At 57.8% G+C, this 17,093-nt stretch overlaps 1 protein-coding gene across 1 annotated transcript; it reads right to left on the bottom strand.

Moving 5' to 3' along the window:
* Nucleotides 1-549: 549 nt before the first annotated feature.
* FAM78A (family with sequence similarity 78 member A) lies at nt 550-14,161 on the bottom strand. Its single transcript, XM_068551876.1, has 2 exons — nt 13,803-14,161; nt 550-1,189 (listed from the first exon to the last, which is right to left on the bottom strand). Exons 1-2 carry the CDS (start codon nt 14,123-14,125, stop codon nt 661-663), a joined length of 852 nt encoding a protein of 283 aa, XP_068407977.1. The 5' UTR covers nt 14,126-14,161; the 3' UTR covers nt 550-660.
* Between the last annotated feature and the right edge of the window lie 2,932 nt (nt 14,162-17,093).

Here is a 17,093-nt window from a genome sequence, read left to right as displayed (position 1 = left end):
GGGCAGAATCTGCCTGTGGTTTCGGCTCAGCTAAAACGGAAGAATGAGCAGCCGGTTTTAGATCTAAATCTGTAGCCCAACCCCCTCCTCCCTCACCTCTGGCGGAAGATGCAAAGTCCAGCAGAAAAGACATCCTGCTCTCTTTGTTTCCGGTTTTTTCCTTTAAAATCAGCTTAAGGCAAAAGTTTGGCAAAGCAAGTCTACATAAGGCCGCGTGACGGAGGACGAGGGGGAGCTGCCCCGGGAGGGGCCGCCGCGGATCAGCCCCGGTGCCATGCCACCAGGCTCATCACCAGCTGCCCCTCGTCCCACCCCTGAGCCTCATAAAGAGGCGTTAAAAAAAAAAAAAAAAGGGAACGGAAAAAGCAGTTGTTTCAGGGAGTCTGTTGCAAGTGAATGACGGAAATTGCGAGGAGAGGAAAGGAGACCCAAGGTGACACTGAGGGCGCACGTGGAGTGGTCGGTCCCGCCTGGGTCTCCCCGCTCCCCCAGGGAAGCAGGTCCCAGGAGGGCGGGGGGCCATCCGCCCAGCGTTCGCACAGTGAGATCCGCCCGCTGGAGAAGGTAGAAAGGTTGTATTTTGCTGAACGACTGCAGAGTCCGTGCGGGTTGTTTGCGTGGTGTTGTTACTCGGGTGTCACCTCGCGGGCGCCCTGGCTGTCACCGGTGCTTGGGCGGGATCACCACCAGCGCCTGCCCGTACTTGGGCCGCCACATGAGGACCTGAGCGTCGTTGGCATTGGGCTTGACCAGGGCGCTGGGCGGGATGGGCTCATTCTTGCTCAGGATTTTGGGCTGGTCCTGGGCGATGGGCTCCCGCAGCCGGGCGCGCTGGCCCAGGGGCCGGCTGGGGTTCACCTCGATGCTGAGCTGCATGCGCCAGTGCAGTGTCTGCAAAATGATCATGTCGTTGGTCGAGGTGTTGGTGGCTACCAGCCACGTGATGAAGCTCTGGTCCCGGTAGATGTTGGTCAGCTTGGCCACGTTGCTCTCGCTGACGGGCACGGCCCACGTGACGCTGGGGTAAAAGTTGTCATTCATGCTGATGATGAACTTGGAGTCTCTCTTGGTGGGGCCCACGATGGTGCAGGTCTCCGTGGTGTTGCCGTACCAGGGGTAGTTCACCCCATCCGAGTCGCTGATGGCCTCAATCTTGCCGTCCTGGAGGTCCGGGAGCTCCCAGCTGGACCTGAGGATGGGAAGGCCAGTTTACTCAGCCAGCCACACACAGGCTCGTCTGCATCCCCTTGTCCCTGGGGCTTACCTCCCCAGGGGGCCAGACAGTAAACAGACACCCAACATCATGTCAGGGAACTGGGGCTCCCCTAGGCATGGCCCCCCTCAAAAGCCACATCCTGTTCTCTTGCATCATCTCAAGTTGGTCTCCCCCGGAAACCACTGTAGACAGGGCTGGATTCTGGCTGGGCTTTGGGAAGCCCTAGCTGCCCCTGCCCTCAAGGGAGGGGCCTGGGGGCAGCACACAGTAATGGGGGGCCCTGACCTGCGCTGTGCCCCCCCGTCCCATGTCCCAGCGGCTGGTGGGACGGCCACATGCAACCCTGTGGCCTTGGTTAGGGCGGAGGCCACCGGCCCCGAGAGGCTGGGGTGGGGCTACTCTCCTGGCCATATAGTGCGTCAGGGCGGCCTGGGTAGGAGTGCAGGTGGCAGGGAGTTCCTTTCTCTTGCTTTAGGGGCCCCCAGTGGCCGTGGGGTCGGCACACCTAGGAGTGATTTGAGCCCCTCATTGACCAGCGTGTGACCGGGGTCAAACGCCCGCCTGCCCCCGAGTTTTGGTGGCCAGGGGCATGGGAACCAGCGCTCAGGGCCCTCGCCAAGGCTCCGGCCCCTCCCCTCCACATCTCCTCCACCACGCGGGGGCCTGGGCTCCCTGGCCCTCCGCCCAGCAAGGCCAACACCGTGGGCGGTGCCCTCTTCTCCCCACCGCCCACCCTCCCCCCGCCTTGTTTCTGCTCATGCCCGCCTAGAATAGGAAGCACAGCTCAGCCAGAATGGCTCCCACCTGGTTGGCCCCTGTCTTTGGAGCAGCAGAACCAAGAAAACCTAACCAGCCAGTCTCAAAACTCTGCTCTCGGTCCCAGCCTCGGGGCCAGCTTTACAATCAGTGCCTCCTGGACTTGCTGCAGCTGCCGGGGAACCTGCACTTGCAGCTTTGGGCCAGTCTGAGAACCAGCAGCACTTGGTCAGCCCGACTTGCCTGCAGGGGGCTCAGCCTTCCTGGGGAGGAAGCAGGCAGCCGGGCTGTCCAGAGCTCGGACTCAGGAAACCTACTGGCCTTGCTGAAAGTCTCAGCCACCCTCTCACTGGTTTGAGACCCTGGGCAAAATCCCAGCCCTCCCTGGACCCCAGACTCATCAGCCACATCCCAACTGGGGTCATGGAAGACACAGGCAGGAACATGCCAGCCCAGGGCAGGGCATAAGACAAATGCCAGTGATTGGTGCCTGCTAGCACCATTGCTGTCACTTTTTTTTTTTTTTAACTTTTTTTTTTAAATTATTTTTAAAATTTATTTATTTTTGGCTGCATTGGGTCTTCATTGCTGCGCACGGGCTTTCTCTAGTTGCGGCGCATGGGCTTCTCATTGTGGTGGCTTCTCTTGTTGTGGAGTACGGGCTCTAGGCACACGGGCTCAGTAGTTGTGGCTCACAGGCTCTAGAGCGCAGGCTCAGTAGTTGTGGCGCACTGGCTTAGTTGCTCCGCGGCATGCGGGATCTTCCTGGACCAGGGCTCGAACCCGTGTCCCCTGCATTGGCAGGCGGATTCTTAACGACTGCACCACCAGGGAGGCCCTGCTGTCACTACTGTTACTATAATAATAACTCTCTGACAGAAGAGGACTGTCCTAAGTTGCTCTGAGGACACATGGCTGGGGGCACAGCAGCGTCTGGGGAGCCCACCCCTTAGAAACTCATCAACAATCACATCCACCCCACCAGACAGATAAAGTAACGGCAGCTGGAGGGGGGCGTCTTTTTCCCAAGTTGATTTAGCTAAGCAATCAGGCCTGGGCACCTGCCATACCAAAGCTCAGGACACTTTGCCCCCAGAATTCCGCATACCTGTGTACACCAGCGGTGCTCTCCAGAATATACTACTTTGCAAAATGCATTCCTGTTCATAGCAGCATTATTCACAATAGCCAAAAGGTGGAAACAACTGAAGTGTCCGTCAACGGATGATGGATCAAGTGGTCTATCCACGCAATGGAATATTATTCATCCTTAAAAAGGAAATTCTGACACATGCTACAACATGGATGAACCTTGAAGACATTATGCAAAGTGAAATAAGTCAGACACAAAAGGACAAATACTGTATGATTCCACATATATGAGGTTCCTAGAAGAGTCAAATTCATAGAGACAGAAAGTAGAATGGCGGTTGCCTGGGGCTGGGAGAGGGAAACGGGGGAGTCAGTGTTTCACGAGTGCGGAGTTTCAGTTGGGGAAGATGAAAATGTTCTGGAAATAGACACACAACAATGTGGATGTACTTAATGCTACCAAACTTAAAAATGGTTAAGATGGTAAATTTTACGTATATCTTATCACAATGTAAAAAATGCATTCCCCTACTGAAATGCATCGTTTAATGTTAGCAGTTAGCAAATTTGGGGCCACTACAGGAGGGATGATCAGGGATGTGAGTTTGCTAATTTTTCTGTTTATTTAATTAAAAAGCTCACAAATTAGGGTAACACCTGCCTAGTAGGCCACCTCCTGCCCGGGGCCCTGAGCTCATCAAACACCAAGGAGGAGGTCACAGTCGGGAGCCTGCAGATTCGGCTGCCCCCGGGGGTGGCCGCCATGGACCAGAGAAGGGGGTCAGGGTCCCTGTCCCGAATTTCTCAGAAGCCTGTGTCCCACCCGTGCCCAGCCTCCTGTGGTGGAAGGCACCCACTCTGTCTTCTCACAGTGGTTACACTTGCTTGTAAAAGTGTTGTTTTTTGTTTGTTTTTTTTAAGGCAGAAAGCCATCTTGCCAAAAGACATTTTCTCTTGCCTTCGCCCTCTTTCACTTCCTAAGAGCTGGCTTGTTGTGGGACGCGGGGTCGCCACCAGAATGGCCTCTCTCTCTCAGCCTCTGACCCCCAGCTTCAGGTTTCCTTTTCCGCCTCCCAACCCCCAAATGCCCAGGCGCTGGCTCAGTCGGGTGACGGTCCCCATGAGCTGGCAGACAGCCGTGTCTCATGTGGGGTATTACTCAGAACCAGGGCCAAGGGCGTCTGTTTTCAAATCATCACAAGCCAGCTGGGCTGGCTCTGAGCCCCGTGGTCCAGTCTCCCCGTCGAGGTGGTGGAGGGAACATGGTCAAGGGCACAGCTTCTGAGGGACGTGGACCAGCCCGGGTCCAGTCTCCCCCCGGCTACTAGTCACAAATCTCTGAGCTCCACATTGGTTCCCTGTGGATAACCGCACCCACCTTCAAGGTTTTTGAGATGATTAAATGCGTCAATATATACTACCTGGTACACAGTAAACAGCAATACGTGGAAACTTCCGGAGACCATTGGAGCGAGGCTTGCCTCTAACACTAATGGATTTGCCAGCCCTGATGTGACCTGAAGCCTTCTGACCTCATTTATGTTTTCAGATTATCCATGCTCTGAAAGGAATGATTCCATAGAGTTCCTGCCTCTAAGACTTCCTGTTTGTTCTGGAATGACCTTGGGCTTCAAGGCAGACCCTCAGTTTTCCACCTTCTGGGTGGAGGGGTGAGTTTGGACCCTGGTCCTGCACACCCTGAGCCTTCTTGTTTGCACAGCAGGGACAATCCAGGTGCACATGCCAACGAAAGGTGTAGGCAAGGCTCCCAGCTCCGTGCCCGGCACACTGATGCTCAACCGGCAGATTTAGGTGGAGGAGGGGCATTTTGTGAACACGAGCAAACGCCCATTTCTGCCCCAGCACCTTCTCTCCAGACCTCAGGGCAGGTCGTGCCAGGCCTCCTACAGGCCAGCAGGAGGCCCTGGTCTCCCCCGTGTCCTCCCCCTTTGCTCGCTGGCCTGTGCTGGTCTTCAGGGCAACACTGGCTACAGAATTTGTGGGACCAGGGGGTGAAGTGAAAATAGGAGGCCCCTTGTTCAAATATAAAGAATTGCAACGTGGTGACAGCAGAGCATGGAACCACGCAAGGGTCCCTTCTGAGCACGGGGCCCAGTGGGACGGTGCAGTCCCCACGCCCGGGAAACTGGCCTGCTTCCGCGGGCCCCGTCACACTCCCACCCTCATCCCAGAGGGCAGCAGGCAAGTCCAGGCTTTCTGGGGCCCCTTGCAGCACGTCTGAAACAGACTCCAGCGCCCCTCAGTGCCCTTTCCTCCTGCAGCCCCATCCACCACGCACTCAACAGATGTTTGCAGGGGCCTGCCATTGACGCTGGCCACGATGCTGTGAAAGGGACAGGCAGAGCTGCTGACCTGGTCATCAGTGATGCCGGCGGGGCCTGCACCCTCTGGGCGCCCAGCACCATCCCTGACTCCCTCTCGCCTCCAGACTGCCCCCCCCTTCTCCTCTGCCTTCGCCCTGGCCTCGACCCCTCACCTCTCCCAGCCTCCTCTTGCCGCCTGCCATGCTCTCCTCCCTGAAGCCTGAGTGATCTTTAAAAACACAAACCTGATGGCACTGTTCCTCCCTCCAACCCTGTTAAGCCTGCCATGACTCCCCAAGGCCCTGAAAGCCAGATGCAGATGAAGCCAAGGGTCCTGCGCGCAAACACACACACACGCACACACACGCGCGCACACACGCGCGCACACACACACACACACACACACACACGCGCCCACCCTCCCCAGGCTCCAGACCCACCAGCCATCCCTCTAATGGGCTGTGCCCTCCCGACTCAGGGTCTTTGGCCACGAGCAGCGGGACGCTGTCACCCCCCTCCTGTCCTAGCCAGTGGTACCCACGGCTCATCTCTGGAGCCCCCAGGGAAGCTCACCCGGACCCTTCACACGAGGCCTGGTGCCCCCATATTCGATCTTTGTCCTGCTGCTTCCTGGGACACGCACGGGGGTGATTTAATAATCATGCCACCCTTTGTTGACGACCTCACTCCCAGACAGACCACAGGGGCTGAGAAGCAGGGTCCAGGCCTCCAGAATCTACCCTGGTGCCCGGCCTAGAGTCAGACACAATAGAGGCAGGTGGCCTGGATCAGTGGCGGTGGGCAGCCTGCCTCGTCTCCCCTTCAGGGCCTGAGCCCCACAAAGGGGTCCCAGTGATGAGTTTAGGGCGCCCAAAGCTGCCTCTGCTTGTGTACTTTCTCACCTGGAGCAGCTGCGGCTGGGACAGCCACGCCCAGCACAGGTCGTCCCCGCTGCAACACTGGTGACAGCGGTCACGTTCCCTGAGCGCATCAGACGTGCTGGGCGCCCTGCATACATACATCCACACAGTCTTCTCCTCAGTTACCCCAGGACTGCAACTGAGGGTGTTTTGTAGAGGAGACTTGGGGACACCAGAGCCCTGACCCAGGGTCACAGAACCGGGAAGCCACCAGGCAGGACCCACAGCCTGAGCGAGCTCTTACCCATGGCCTCCAACGGCCCCTCACCCAGCACACACACGCATACACGCGTATGCACGTGCACACACACACACATATGCACACACATAAATGTAGACATACACACACAGGTTCTTACCCATCTGGCTTCCAACAGACCCTCACCTGAAATACACACACACACACACACACACACACACACACACACACGGCTCTGAGCAACATGACCTAGAGTGTATGTCTGAGGGCTTACAAAAGGCCTTCCCTGGAGGCCAGAGAAGGGGTAGAGGCTGTGCTGAAGGGCACCCATGGGGGCTGGGGAGGGACACCCTGAGGCTCCAGGCCCAGCCACCAGCCAGAAGCTGGCCCGGCTCGAAGGCCTCTTGTAGAGAGTGAAGGAAACCAGGGATGCCCAGAGGCCAGAGGTGTGGCCCTAAGGGGATGGGTGGGACTTGCCCCTCCTGTGGCCCTGGGAGCACACCTTTCCCAGCTGCTTTGTGCCAGGCAGGGTGGCGAGCCTGGGCCTGGGCTCTCTCCTAGGCACGGGTGGACCCTTGTGCCCCCGTGGGCCCTCGCCTCTCCCAGCCCTCTGACTGCATTTTGAGTTCCGGACAACAGAGCACCTGGTCTCAGAGCAGAGTTCCCAAACTTCACATCTCTTTCCTCATTTGGGTCCTGTTTACATATCTCCTGTGCTATTATTCACTTAATTTTTTTTCCTTGAAATTAATCACTTTTTTTAAAAACTCAACTAAATTTAGCTTTTCCTATGGAACACCTTTGAAATAACAGGTCGGATATATTGGGTATATATATGTATTTTCTAATACACATTAGAATAAATATGTGGCTTTAAATTACAATCACACTTAAGCTGAAACGACTTCTCCTAAATATTATTTCACGTCCCACAAGTGGCACCGTTGGGCACTCTAAGAAACACATTTACAGATGGCGACTTGGGGCTCGAGGGCAAGAGGGCTGCCCTGGGCACAAGGTTCTTCTGCCCGGCGCTGGTTTCGGTGCCCTCACGGGGGCCAGATGGGTGCTTAGGGATTTTCTCACTTGGTCCCCAATTTTACAGAGCTTACTGTTTTTTTACAACTTGCAAAAAGTTCCAATTTTGTAAAATTTTCGCAATTTTACGAGAAATGAGGCCCAAGAGCCCCCTTCCAAACCAGACTGGGACCCTGGTTTCCTGACTCCTGCCCTGGGCGGCCGCCCACTGGGCTGGCCCCTTCCCACCGGACAGGTCACCAGGCCCCCCTTTCCTGGGAGAGGAGCTGGAGGTGTCCCCTCCCCGCCTGCCCCTGGGGTTCCCCCAAACAACAAACACCACTTTTTCTTCCCACCTTACCCTTCTTCGCCCAGGCCACACTCCCAGGGCCTAACACGAGGGGGAAAGGGCCAACAGTGTTTTAGTTTTTAGTTATAAAAGCTGTGTTTTTGTTTTTTAAAAAAAAAGCAAGCGATCGAGAAGTACAAAAAGTGAGAAACGAAAGTCCTGTCTTCCGTGCTTCCGCCTCCCTCGCCGAGGTTACTCACCACATTACACCCTGATAAACATCCTTCTAGAGCAACCTCCCTGCACATACACACAGTAAATGTTCCCGTTTTTAGCGCTTTTAACAAAGACGGATTCGTACCCTACATATTTTACAACTTCTTTTAATGCAACGATGATAATATGATATAGAAACTCTAGCTCCTCCTCCCCATGTGTAAGAGCCTCATCCTGTTCTGCCCTGGAGACAGACCATAGTTTCACCCCCTACTGATGGACACTTGGGGTGTTCGTGGCTCTTTTCAGTGATGGACAGGGCTGGAGTTTCTGTCCCCACACATACGTCCTTCTGCCCTGCTTCCTGCATTCACGTATTCGTTAATTCACTTGCTCAGGAGATTTCTGTGTGTGCCTGCCATACTCCAGGCACCAGGCCAGGGGCTCAGTTTCTCTAAGACAGACTCTAAAAGTAGGACAAGAGAGTTGAAGGGCATGTGTGCTTGACATTGTAGTGGACAAAGCCAAGCTCACCTTCCAGAAGCTGCCTAAATTGTACCCCCAGGAACAGCACGGGAGGCTGTCTGCTCCCCCCCCCACCCCCGCCCCACAGCAGGCATTACTGATCTTTTTCATTTTTACCCAGATCCAATCAGCAAAAACAAAAAGCATCTCCGTATTTCATTTGCCGTTTCCCTGATCACTGTGCTGTCGGAGCCTTCTCACATGTCTCTGGGAGCTGCCAGCTTTTGTCTTCAGCCCTCAGAAGGTGAGGGTGGGTGCGATCGCTTGGCCGGGGCCGGTCCAGGGGGAGTTCTTTTGGGGCCAGGCCGTCCCCCCAAACTTCCTCCCACCCCAAAGCCTGGAAACGAGAACTTCCCTCTCCTGCCTCCGCCAGGGCCGCGCAGATGGGGGAGGCTGACTTCCGCTCGCAGAGAGGAAGCATTGTCCTCAATTGTTCTGCACGGGCCCCGGCTCAGACCCAGGCTGCAGGAAGAGGCCACATGGTCACCAGGGCCATTCCTCCTGACCCGGCTCCTGACCACTGGAGCAGAGCAAGCCTCCTGGGGCAAGTGGCCTCAGGTCTCAGCGGCCCTGGCCTCATCATAAAATGACGACCTCGTGGGGTCCTTGGGAGACCAGAGAGTGAACAGGGAGCTGGGGCAGCCACACAGCAACACCCCAGCTCCAGCATCCCCTGGCCAGAGGCCTCAGGCCCCGCCACCCCTGCTCGGCCCTTTCCCACCAGCCTCATAATCCTGTGACAGCAGATGTCACTGCAGGTTCTGGCTGGAAAGACCCTCAGAGGTCTCGTCGCCCAAGATTCTCATACCGTAGGCGGGTATGTGAAACCCAGCCCAGGAGAAGAAAGAACAGTAATGACTCCAACACGGCAATCTCTGTGCTGACTCTCTGCCAGGCACTGTGTAATTGATGATGAATTATTACTAGTTACGGTATGGATAGCGACCACATATACTACCTCATTTAATCCCTCAAACAACCCTGCGATGAGGGACTATTCTCCCCACTTCATAGAAGGGAACAGTGAGGCTCAGAAAGGTTGAGAGCCTGGCCCAAGCTCGCCACACCCGTGGACGGTGGAGCTGGAGCCACGCCTGGCTGGACAAGGGCACAGGCGGGTGGCACTGTCAACCCAGAGAGACCCCGTCTCCTGAACTGCTCTCCTCCCCTCACCCCAAGCCTGACCTTTGGCAGAACCCTGAGCCAGGGCCAACCTTGACCTTGGCCGTGGGCCAGATTCTCTGGGGGCTCCAGAGGAGGGCAAACTAGGGATAATGTGAAGCATCTCCCACACAGGGGAGAAACTGTGACTTGTCACTCGGAAGACTGCGCCAGCTGACAGGTGGCGCTTGAGGATTGTGGAGGATGGGGTGGTGGAGGCAGGCGGATCCAACAGTGTTCTGGGGGGGTGGCTTTGAAAGCTATGTGGGTTGGACCCCAAACCATATAGAATCCTCTCAAGCTGCCGCAAGAAACTGACCATCTTCTAGCTCTCATCTGTAAGTCGGGGTATTACTGGGGTAGCATGTGGCATTGTTCCACTGCAAATATTTCCAACCCACGACATATTCAAAAGGGTTCTCCCCCTGGATTAGAGATTAATTTCAAGCAGGGATGATGTTTGCGGGTATTATGGGTTTTGCTTAAGTATTTGGAATTAATTTTTTTTTTTTTTTTTTTTAAATTTTTATTTATTTATTTATTTATGGCTGTGTTGGGTCTTCGTTTCTGTGCGAGGGCTTTCTCTAGTTGTGGCAAGTGGGGGCCACTCTTCATCGCGGTGCGCAGGCCTCCCATTATCGCGGCCTCTCCTGTTGCGGAGCACAGGCTCCAGACGCGCAGGCTCAGTAATTGTGGCTCACGGGCCTAGTTGCTCCGTGGCATGTGGGATCTTCCCAGACCAGGGCTCGAACCTGTGTCCCCTGCATTGGCAGGCAGATTCTCAACCACTGCGCCACCAGGGAAGCCCGGAATTAATATTTTTAATGCAAGCCCATTTGGCAAGAACAGAAGCCCTAACCTAACCTTTGCCACGTTGCCGTTCCCTCCCCGGGCCATTAACGCCCAGCGCCCGTGTGGGTTTCGTTTTAAGGCTTGAAATTGTCTGGGTCTAGCCCAGTAGTTCTCAACCAGGGGTGACTTCGCTTCCCTCCCGGGGACATGGGGCAGTGTTGGTTGTCAGGACAGGGGGAGGGAGGCCGCTGGCATTGAGTGGGTAGAGACCAGGGACGCTACCCAACATCCTGCAATGCACAGGACAGCCTGGTCCCGGCAAAGTCAGGGGACAGTTCCGGGCGGCCTGAGGCCGCTGGCCATCCCAGCGCTCGCCACCCCTCACTTGCTTTCACATCACGGGTCTTAAAAATATGCAGCAGCTTAGTTACCACAGGAGGTTTGGGGTAGGGGAGATGGGAAGGGTATTTTCATCGCATCAAAATGCTTCCGTTTCCAATTCGAGCAGGTGCAGCTGTCCAGGCTTATTCCGGAGGGCGCCAGTTGAATACAGAGCCTCCCCATGGGCCGGAGGAACCGTGCTATTTGGTAATTCCGTTTCTTAATATAATTTTGTTGATTAATAATCAATCGAGCAGTTTCCAACTCAGCATTTCAGCCACAGGTCACCTCCACCTGTCCTCTCCCCGAATCCTCCCAGCAGCCTAAGGGGGGGTTCTTACCCTGTTCACAGATGGCAAAAGCGAACCTCCAAGAGGTGACCTGCCGAGGCCCCAGAGCCAGTACTGGGCCGTAATTCTGACCCCGGGGCCTGAGCCCATTAACGACCAGTGCATCCTGCCCCTCCAGGGAGCCTCGAACCCTGCCCTTTCTCCAGGGCTGGTCCTATCCCAACCGGGAGTCCAGCGGACCCAGGAGAATGAGGTATGCGGGACACAGGGGTCCCTGCGCTGAAGGCGTGTCCCGAGAAGGGGAGGGAACAAAAGGAAACACATGGAACGCAAGGAAAACGGCCTTCAACCACTTGAAAACTCAAATCGTCCATGACTTACACTACTATTAAATTCTTAAAAGTCAGGGAGTGGGCCCTCTGTGAAAGAGGAAGACGTGGGCTGGGGAGAAGATTCCACACAAAGAGTAATTTACGTCTGTCCAGATTCTGTCGTTTCGGCCCTGATTCTCAACTCGTTACATATCCCATCACCCACTTCCCATCCGATAGAAGAATCAGAACAGTAATAACACCGTTAGGGACGACAGTCACTTGCAGTAAGTGTTTACCGTGGGCTTGGCGGAGTGCCGGCTGCTTGACCAACGTCACCTCCCGTAATTCAATAAGCCTTGGTGCAAGAACTATGACTGGCCCCAATTTGCAGACGAGGAAACCGAGGGTCAGAGTGGCTCAGGTCACACCCTGGAAAGTGGCAGAGCCTGGACTCAAGCCCAGGTCTGCTTGACTGCAGTCTAGATGTGCACCGGGTTCCTCTAACCGGGGACCAAGGACTGGCACAGACAGAGAAAGGTCACCTCAGGTCTCCTGATGCACGCCTGTCTCCAGCCATGGCGCTCGGACGGACTCAGAGCCACCAAAGGGAGCACAAGGCCTTGAAGACTCTGTAAACATCCCCCACCCTCCCACCCCCGTGCACAGATGGGGAAGGTGAGGCTCCAAGCCAGGCCCGCTCCCTCCCCACCACACGCCACGTCCATCTCTGCAGAACTCAGTCCCTTTAGCTTTCCCCAACGTTCTTCCTCTTGGAGCTTGCATCTTTCCAAGTTCAGAAGGACCCTCTGGCTTCCTTACCCTTTCTAGGGAAGAAAACAAGCGGAGCCTAAAAGCCCTAGGAAAACCTTTGTGTCTTGCCAATTGCCCCAGATGCCTTGCAAAGCCTGAGGAGGTTTGGGGCTTAAGGCTTCTTAGGGAAGGTCCGCACCAAATAACTAAGAATCATGTTTCCCTTCTTGGGATGGAAAGTCAGCCCCCAGCCTGGTTTAAGAGCCACTTGGAGAATGAGACTTGGATCTAGACGTCAGGTGGCCAGAGGGGAGCCGATGAGTGTCCAGATATGCGCCGTGTGCACCTCTGGCGCGGTCATGGTTCCACCTAGTTTTAAGTTTTTCCATGATCCTCCTGTTGCCCTTGCAACTTCAGTCATCAAGTGGAGAAGCCACAAGATTTGGTGTCCCCTCCCCACCCTCTCTAATTTCAGGTGGCCCAGGATATTCTTAAATCAGTGAAGAGTTCCAAGTCCTGGGGAAAGTCTACTCCATTCCTCACTTGCAGGACCGGGGAGGGATGCAGCACAGGGTAGAGACCCCGAGAGACAGGCTGTGGGCGAGTGTCCATGGCCAGCCGTGGGAGTCACAGGGGTCAAGTTGGGGGGCTGCCCTCGGGGCCTGCCTGGTGCTCTCAGAAGCATCCTCCTGCTCAGAAACAGCTATTGTCACCACCCTGTCTTAGGCGGCCCTTCAAGTTAAGTCACTTCCCCCTCTGTCTACAGCTGCTCTTGCCACACTCAGGATGACCATCTCTAGGATCAGAGAACTTGCCAGGGTCTCAGGGTGCCACACCTAGAGCTACATTATCCTGGGGACATTCTGGGGACCGGGCTGGACAGAAGAGGTCTGAGGGCTCCTCTCAGCTCTTAGGGGCCCACTGGAGCCTTCTGGACACAGACGCTGGCTGTGCACATAAAGTGGCCTTCTGCTGCAGAGAGAGGAAACGCTGCGCTGAAAAGCACACCGGGTTTCTACAACCCTCTCAAACAAAACTCCGCCCAGAACAGAGCAGAGTGTTCCCCCAGGTCCTGATGTGCCTCTGAAAACACCCGGGGACGAGTCCAGGTCCGACACAAAGCCCTGCACCCTAAATCTGGAGACTGCAGAGGCCCGGCTCTCCTTCCCTGAGTACCTGCCACGTGTGCTGGTGGAGGTCTGAGCCAGGCCAAGCTGCAGCCTCTCTAGTGACCCGGGACAGCATGCGTGCTTTGCCAAAGAGGCACCTGGTGGAACGTCCCTCTGCTTTCTGGGCATCTTGCAGGGAGGGGTACGGGAACCGCAGGGGGCCAGGGACAGTGGAAGGGAAGGTCCTAGAGCCGTGACCCCAGTCTGAATCAACAGGCAAGCCCTCTAGGTCACCTGGCCAAGGAGGAATCAGAGGCCACTTCCATGTCTGCCTAACACTTCCCTCTGGCCCTGCTGAGACCCCTCTCTAACCCCCCCGAGCTCACCCCCCAGAGCCCCAAGCTCCCCCATCCCAGGGGCGCCCCGGAGCTTGCTCCTGAGCAGTACTCACATGCCCTGCTCCCCATACTGGTTGTAGAACTCCATGTGGCTGCACGCCTGAATCCAGCCAACTATCCAGGTCTCCTTCTTGGGGATGGGCGGCATGACCACCTGGGCCGAGGCACGGAAGTGGGGTGTCCGGTAGCGGAGCACCACGCTGGAGGACTCATCGATGCTGGTGGGGATGGGATCGATAGAGGCCTTGACATCGATCACCGTGATGCCTTCCCGGAAGACTCTGGCTTTGCCCCCGATGCTCTGAATACAGCCCATGGCACACAGTACGGCTCTGATGTCCAGGGAAGGCCAGCAGTCCCAGAGAAAATCGGGCATTGAAAGGATGGAGGCTGTCGGACCCAGTGCAGACAGTACAGCTCTCCAATCTCAAATCTCAAGACTGATATCCATAGGATAGAAATTCACTGAGTAGAGGGGGTTTGCATATCACTACCTCGGGCCTGATTATAAATAAGGATTTTGCTGCATTTCAAGGGCCCTGGGTTCTCTCTTCTTCTGCTAGCAGTGGACAAAAATCACCGATATTCTTTGGGTTAAAAAAAGAAAAGTTTGGAGGTTAATGGATAATCATGTTGTTCAGACATCCAGCCCTTCCTTCTGTGCCTCACACGCGGGGAACGCAGCTCAGAGACGCTCCCTGAAGTCTTGGGGCGAAGAAGGCAAATGCCGGCAGGCACATAAATAAGGAAGGCTCCGTCGCCTGCGCGGTGCCGCCACCCTCGCTGCAGAAGACCGACTTCCTGCCCTTCTGCCTTCCGCACGCGCTCGGGGCACACGCACCCGGCCGCTCGCCCAGCCCGGCCGAATCAATGGAAGAGCAGTTTCTGTTCAGTCCGCCGAGGTCCGGGCGCCCTCAGTGGCTTCCAGGAGGCGAGCGCCCGGCTCCCGCGGGGCCCCCGAGGAGCGCGGCGCGGATCCCCGTCGGCGCCCACTCGCGGGCACGCCGCGTCCCCTCGCCGCTGTCGCTGTCGCCGCCCGCCGCCGTGCGGAGCCCCAGGGCTGCGCTCGGGCCGCCGCCTGGTTCGCCTCGGCCGCCGAGGACCTGGTGGGAGGTGGAAGGCACAGGGCGTCAAGGCCCGCCTCAAAGTTGAGCCGAACTTTGCTGCGGGGGGCGCGCGGGGCGGCGACGCGTGTGCGCGGGGCGCGGGCTGCGGAGCTGACGGCGCAGCTCTGTGAGGTCTGCCCGGAGGCGGCGGCCCCCCCCCCCCCACGCCCGCCCCGTCAGTGGCGGCCGCAAGACCGCGCGCACCAGCGAATAATCGCCGCCGGTGACATCTCCGCTGACCCCTCCCGGCCCGGAGGCGGGGTGGGGCGGGGGGCGACTGGCTGGCACTGCAGTGGGCCTCGTGAACTTTCGGGTCCTGGCACTGTCCCCACCGCCTCGCCGCCGGCGCCCCTTCCCCGAACGGGTCCCTTCGGCCCCCGGGGGGCGCAGTGCCACCCCGCAGGCCGGTCTGATCGGGCGCACGCCCCTTCCCGGGCCGGGGTCTCCCGACTCCCGGAGGGCGCAATGCTCCAGCCCCGCCGCGTCCGGCGCCTCTGTGCCCCCCTCGCCAGCCCCAAGCGGCCCCCGATCCCCGCGCGTCCGGCGCGCTCGCCGCTGCCGGGAACTTTGGCGCGCACACCCCCACCCGGGCGCCGCCGACTCACCTGCCCCTCGGCCCGCTCCGCGTGCCCGGGCTGCCGCCCTCCGGACGCCCTGAACCCGCCGCGGGCACGTCCTCGGGGCGCCCCCCCCCCCCTTCCCCAAGCAGTGTCCTTTAGCTCTACTGGGGTCTGGGGCCGGCGTGGGCGCCCCCGGCCCCCACGTCCTCCTAGCTCGGGGCTGCTGGGGGGTGGCCGGGGGCGGAGGGGTGAGGCTCGGGGCTCTCTCGCCCCCACCCCGCGCGCCTGCTTTATTTTATGATCATTGTGAGCGTGCTGTAGCCGCTCAGCCCCGCCGCCGCGCCGCAGCCGCCTGGCGCGCCCCGCGTTGCCTCGCTCTGGTGCAGCATCGGAAAGGCAACCAGGTCAAACTTTGCAGAAACTCAGCCCCTGCGCCGGCCTGGCCCCGTGTCCGCCCGCAGCCGCCGGCCGGAGCGCAGCGCACGCAAAGACCGCCGCCCGCTCGCCTACCCCGCGGGGATGCAGGTCCGCAGGCGGCGGCGGCGGCGGCGGCGGCGGCGGCGGCGGGCGGGCGCCGCCTCCTCCTCGCCGCCCGCCCTGCGCTCCACCCTCGCTCCCCGCACACAGCCCGCCTCCCCCTGGTAATCCTCTCCCCTCTCTTCCCCCTCTCGCTCCCTGTCTCTCTCTCTCTCCTCTCTCTCTCTTCAGCTGCGAGGGGGGAGCTGAGCCTATCCTCGCAGAAACGACATTTCCTTTTCGGCTAGCCGCGGGCATTCTGGGTAGTGTAGTTCGGCTTCTGTCTCGGGTCCAGGTGGGCTGCTCCTCGTGCCCTTTGAACTCAGCGGGCTTTCCGGGGCTCAGGGCAGGCGGGAAAGGGTTGCGGTTGCCCTGGCATTCCTGGCCTGGCTTGGTGGAAACAGTGCAGGGCTCTGGGAGGCTCCAAGGCTGGGAAGTTTGGGAGTGGGGAGAGAAGTTCTAGGAAAAAGGTCCCCGTGTTTCTTGCTCTGTGCTGGGCTTCTGGGCACCCTGACAGGTGGTCAGGCCCGTCGGGCCCCAACTGTGATAAGCACTGTACAAGCTTGATCACTTCATCCACCATCCACCACCCCTGGGTGGGAGGCCTATGGTGTGTATTTCACAGAGCAGGACTCCAAAGCTGGGAGATTCCCAAGACCTGCCCAAGGCCTCCCCCAGGCGGGTATCCCAGCTGAGACCCCAGAGATCCGTGTACAGAGGTTCAAAGGGGTTTGACCCTGGATGGGGGAGGGGAGGGGGAATCGCTTCAAGCATCTTCAAACCAGTAGCCCCACCCACACCTGGTAACTACCCCCCGCCACTCCCAAGCCAGAGCATCTTGAGTGGCAGTGAGGGCAGGGATTGGAGGAGCAGAGGGTTCTGGCCACTTTGAGGTGTTTTCTTTGAGGGGTGATCAGCCAGCCAAACGATCCATCTATACCAGCACCAGTTCAGGCCACAGGCAGGAAGTGGCCTGTTGAGGTGGCCACTGCCTCTTGGCCAGCTGCACCCCTACCCTCGCCCTGCTTACTGCCATGGGCCCTCAGCCTAATGAGGGGTCATCCCTTTCCAGGTCAGCTGGTAAGTAGTTTATTCCTAGTCCTGCTGACTGAGACCAAGGTGGGGTGGCCTCATGGTCTGCTTACAGCCAGAAGACAGGAAC

The sequence above is a fragment of the Eschrichtius robustus genome, chromosome 10 (assembly GCF_028021215.1).
Source record: "Eschrichtius robustus isolate mEscRob2 chromosome 10, mEscRob2.pri, whole genome shotgun sequence".
NCBI classification, from domain to species: domain Eukaryota; kingdom Metazoa; phylum Chordata; class Mammalia; order Artiodactyla; family Eschrichtiidae; genus Eschrichtius; species Eschrichtius robustus.
The sequence above is the reverse complement of the archived record's forward strand: the minus strand, read 5'-3'. Positions and strand labels throughout refer to the sequence as shown.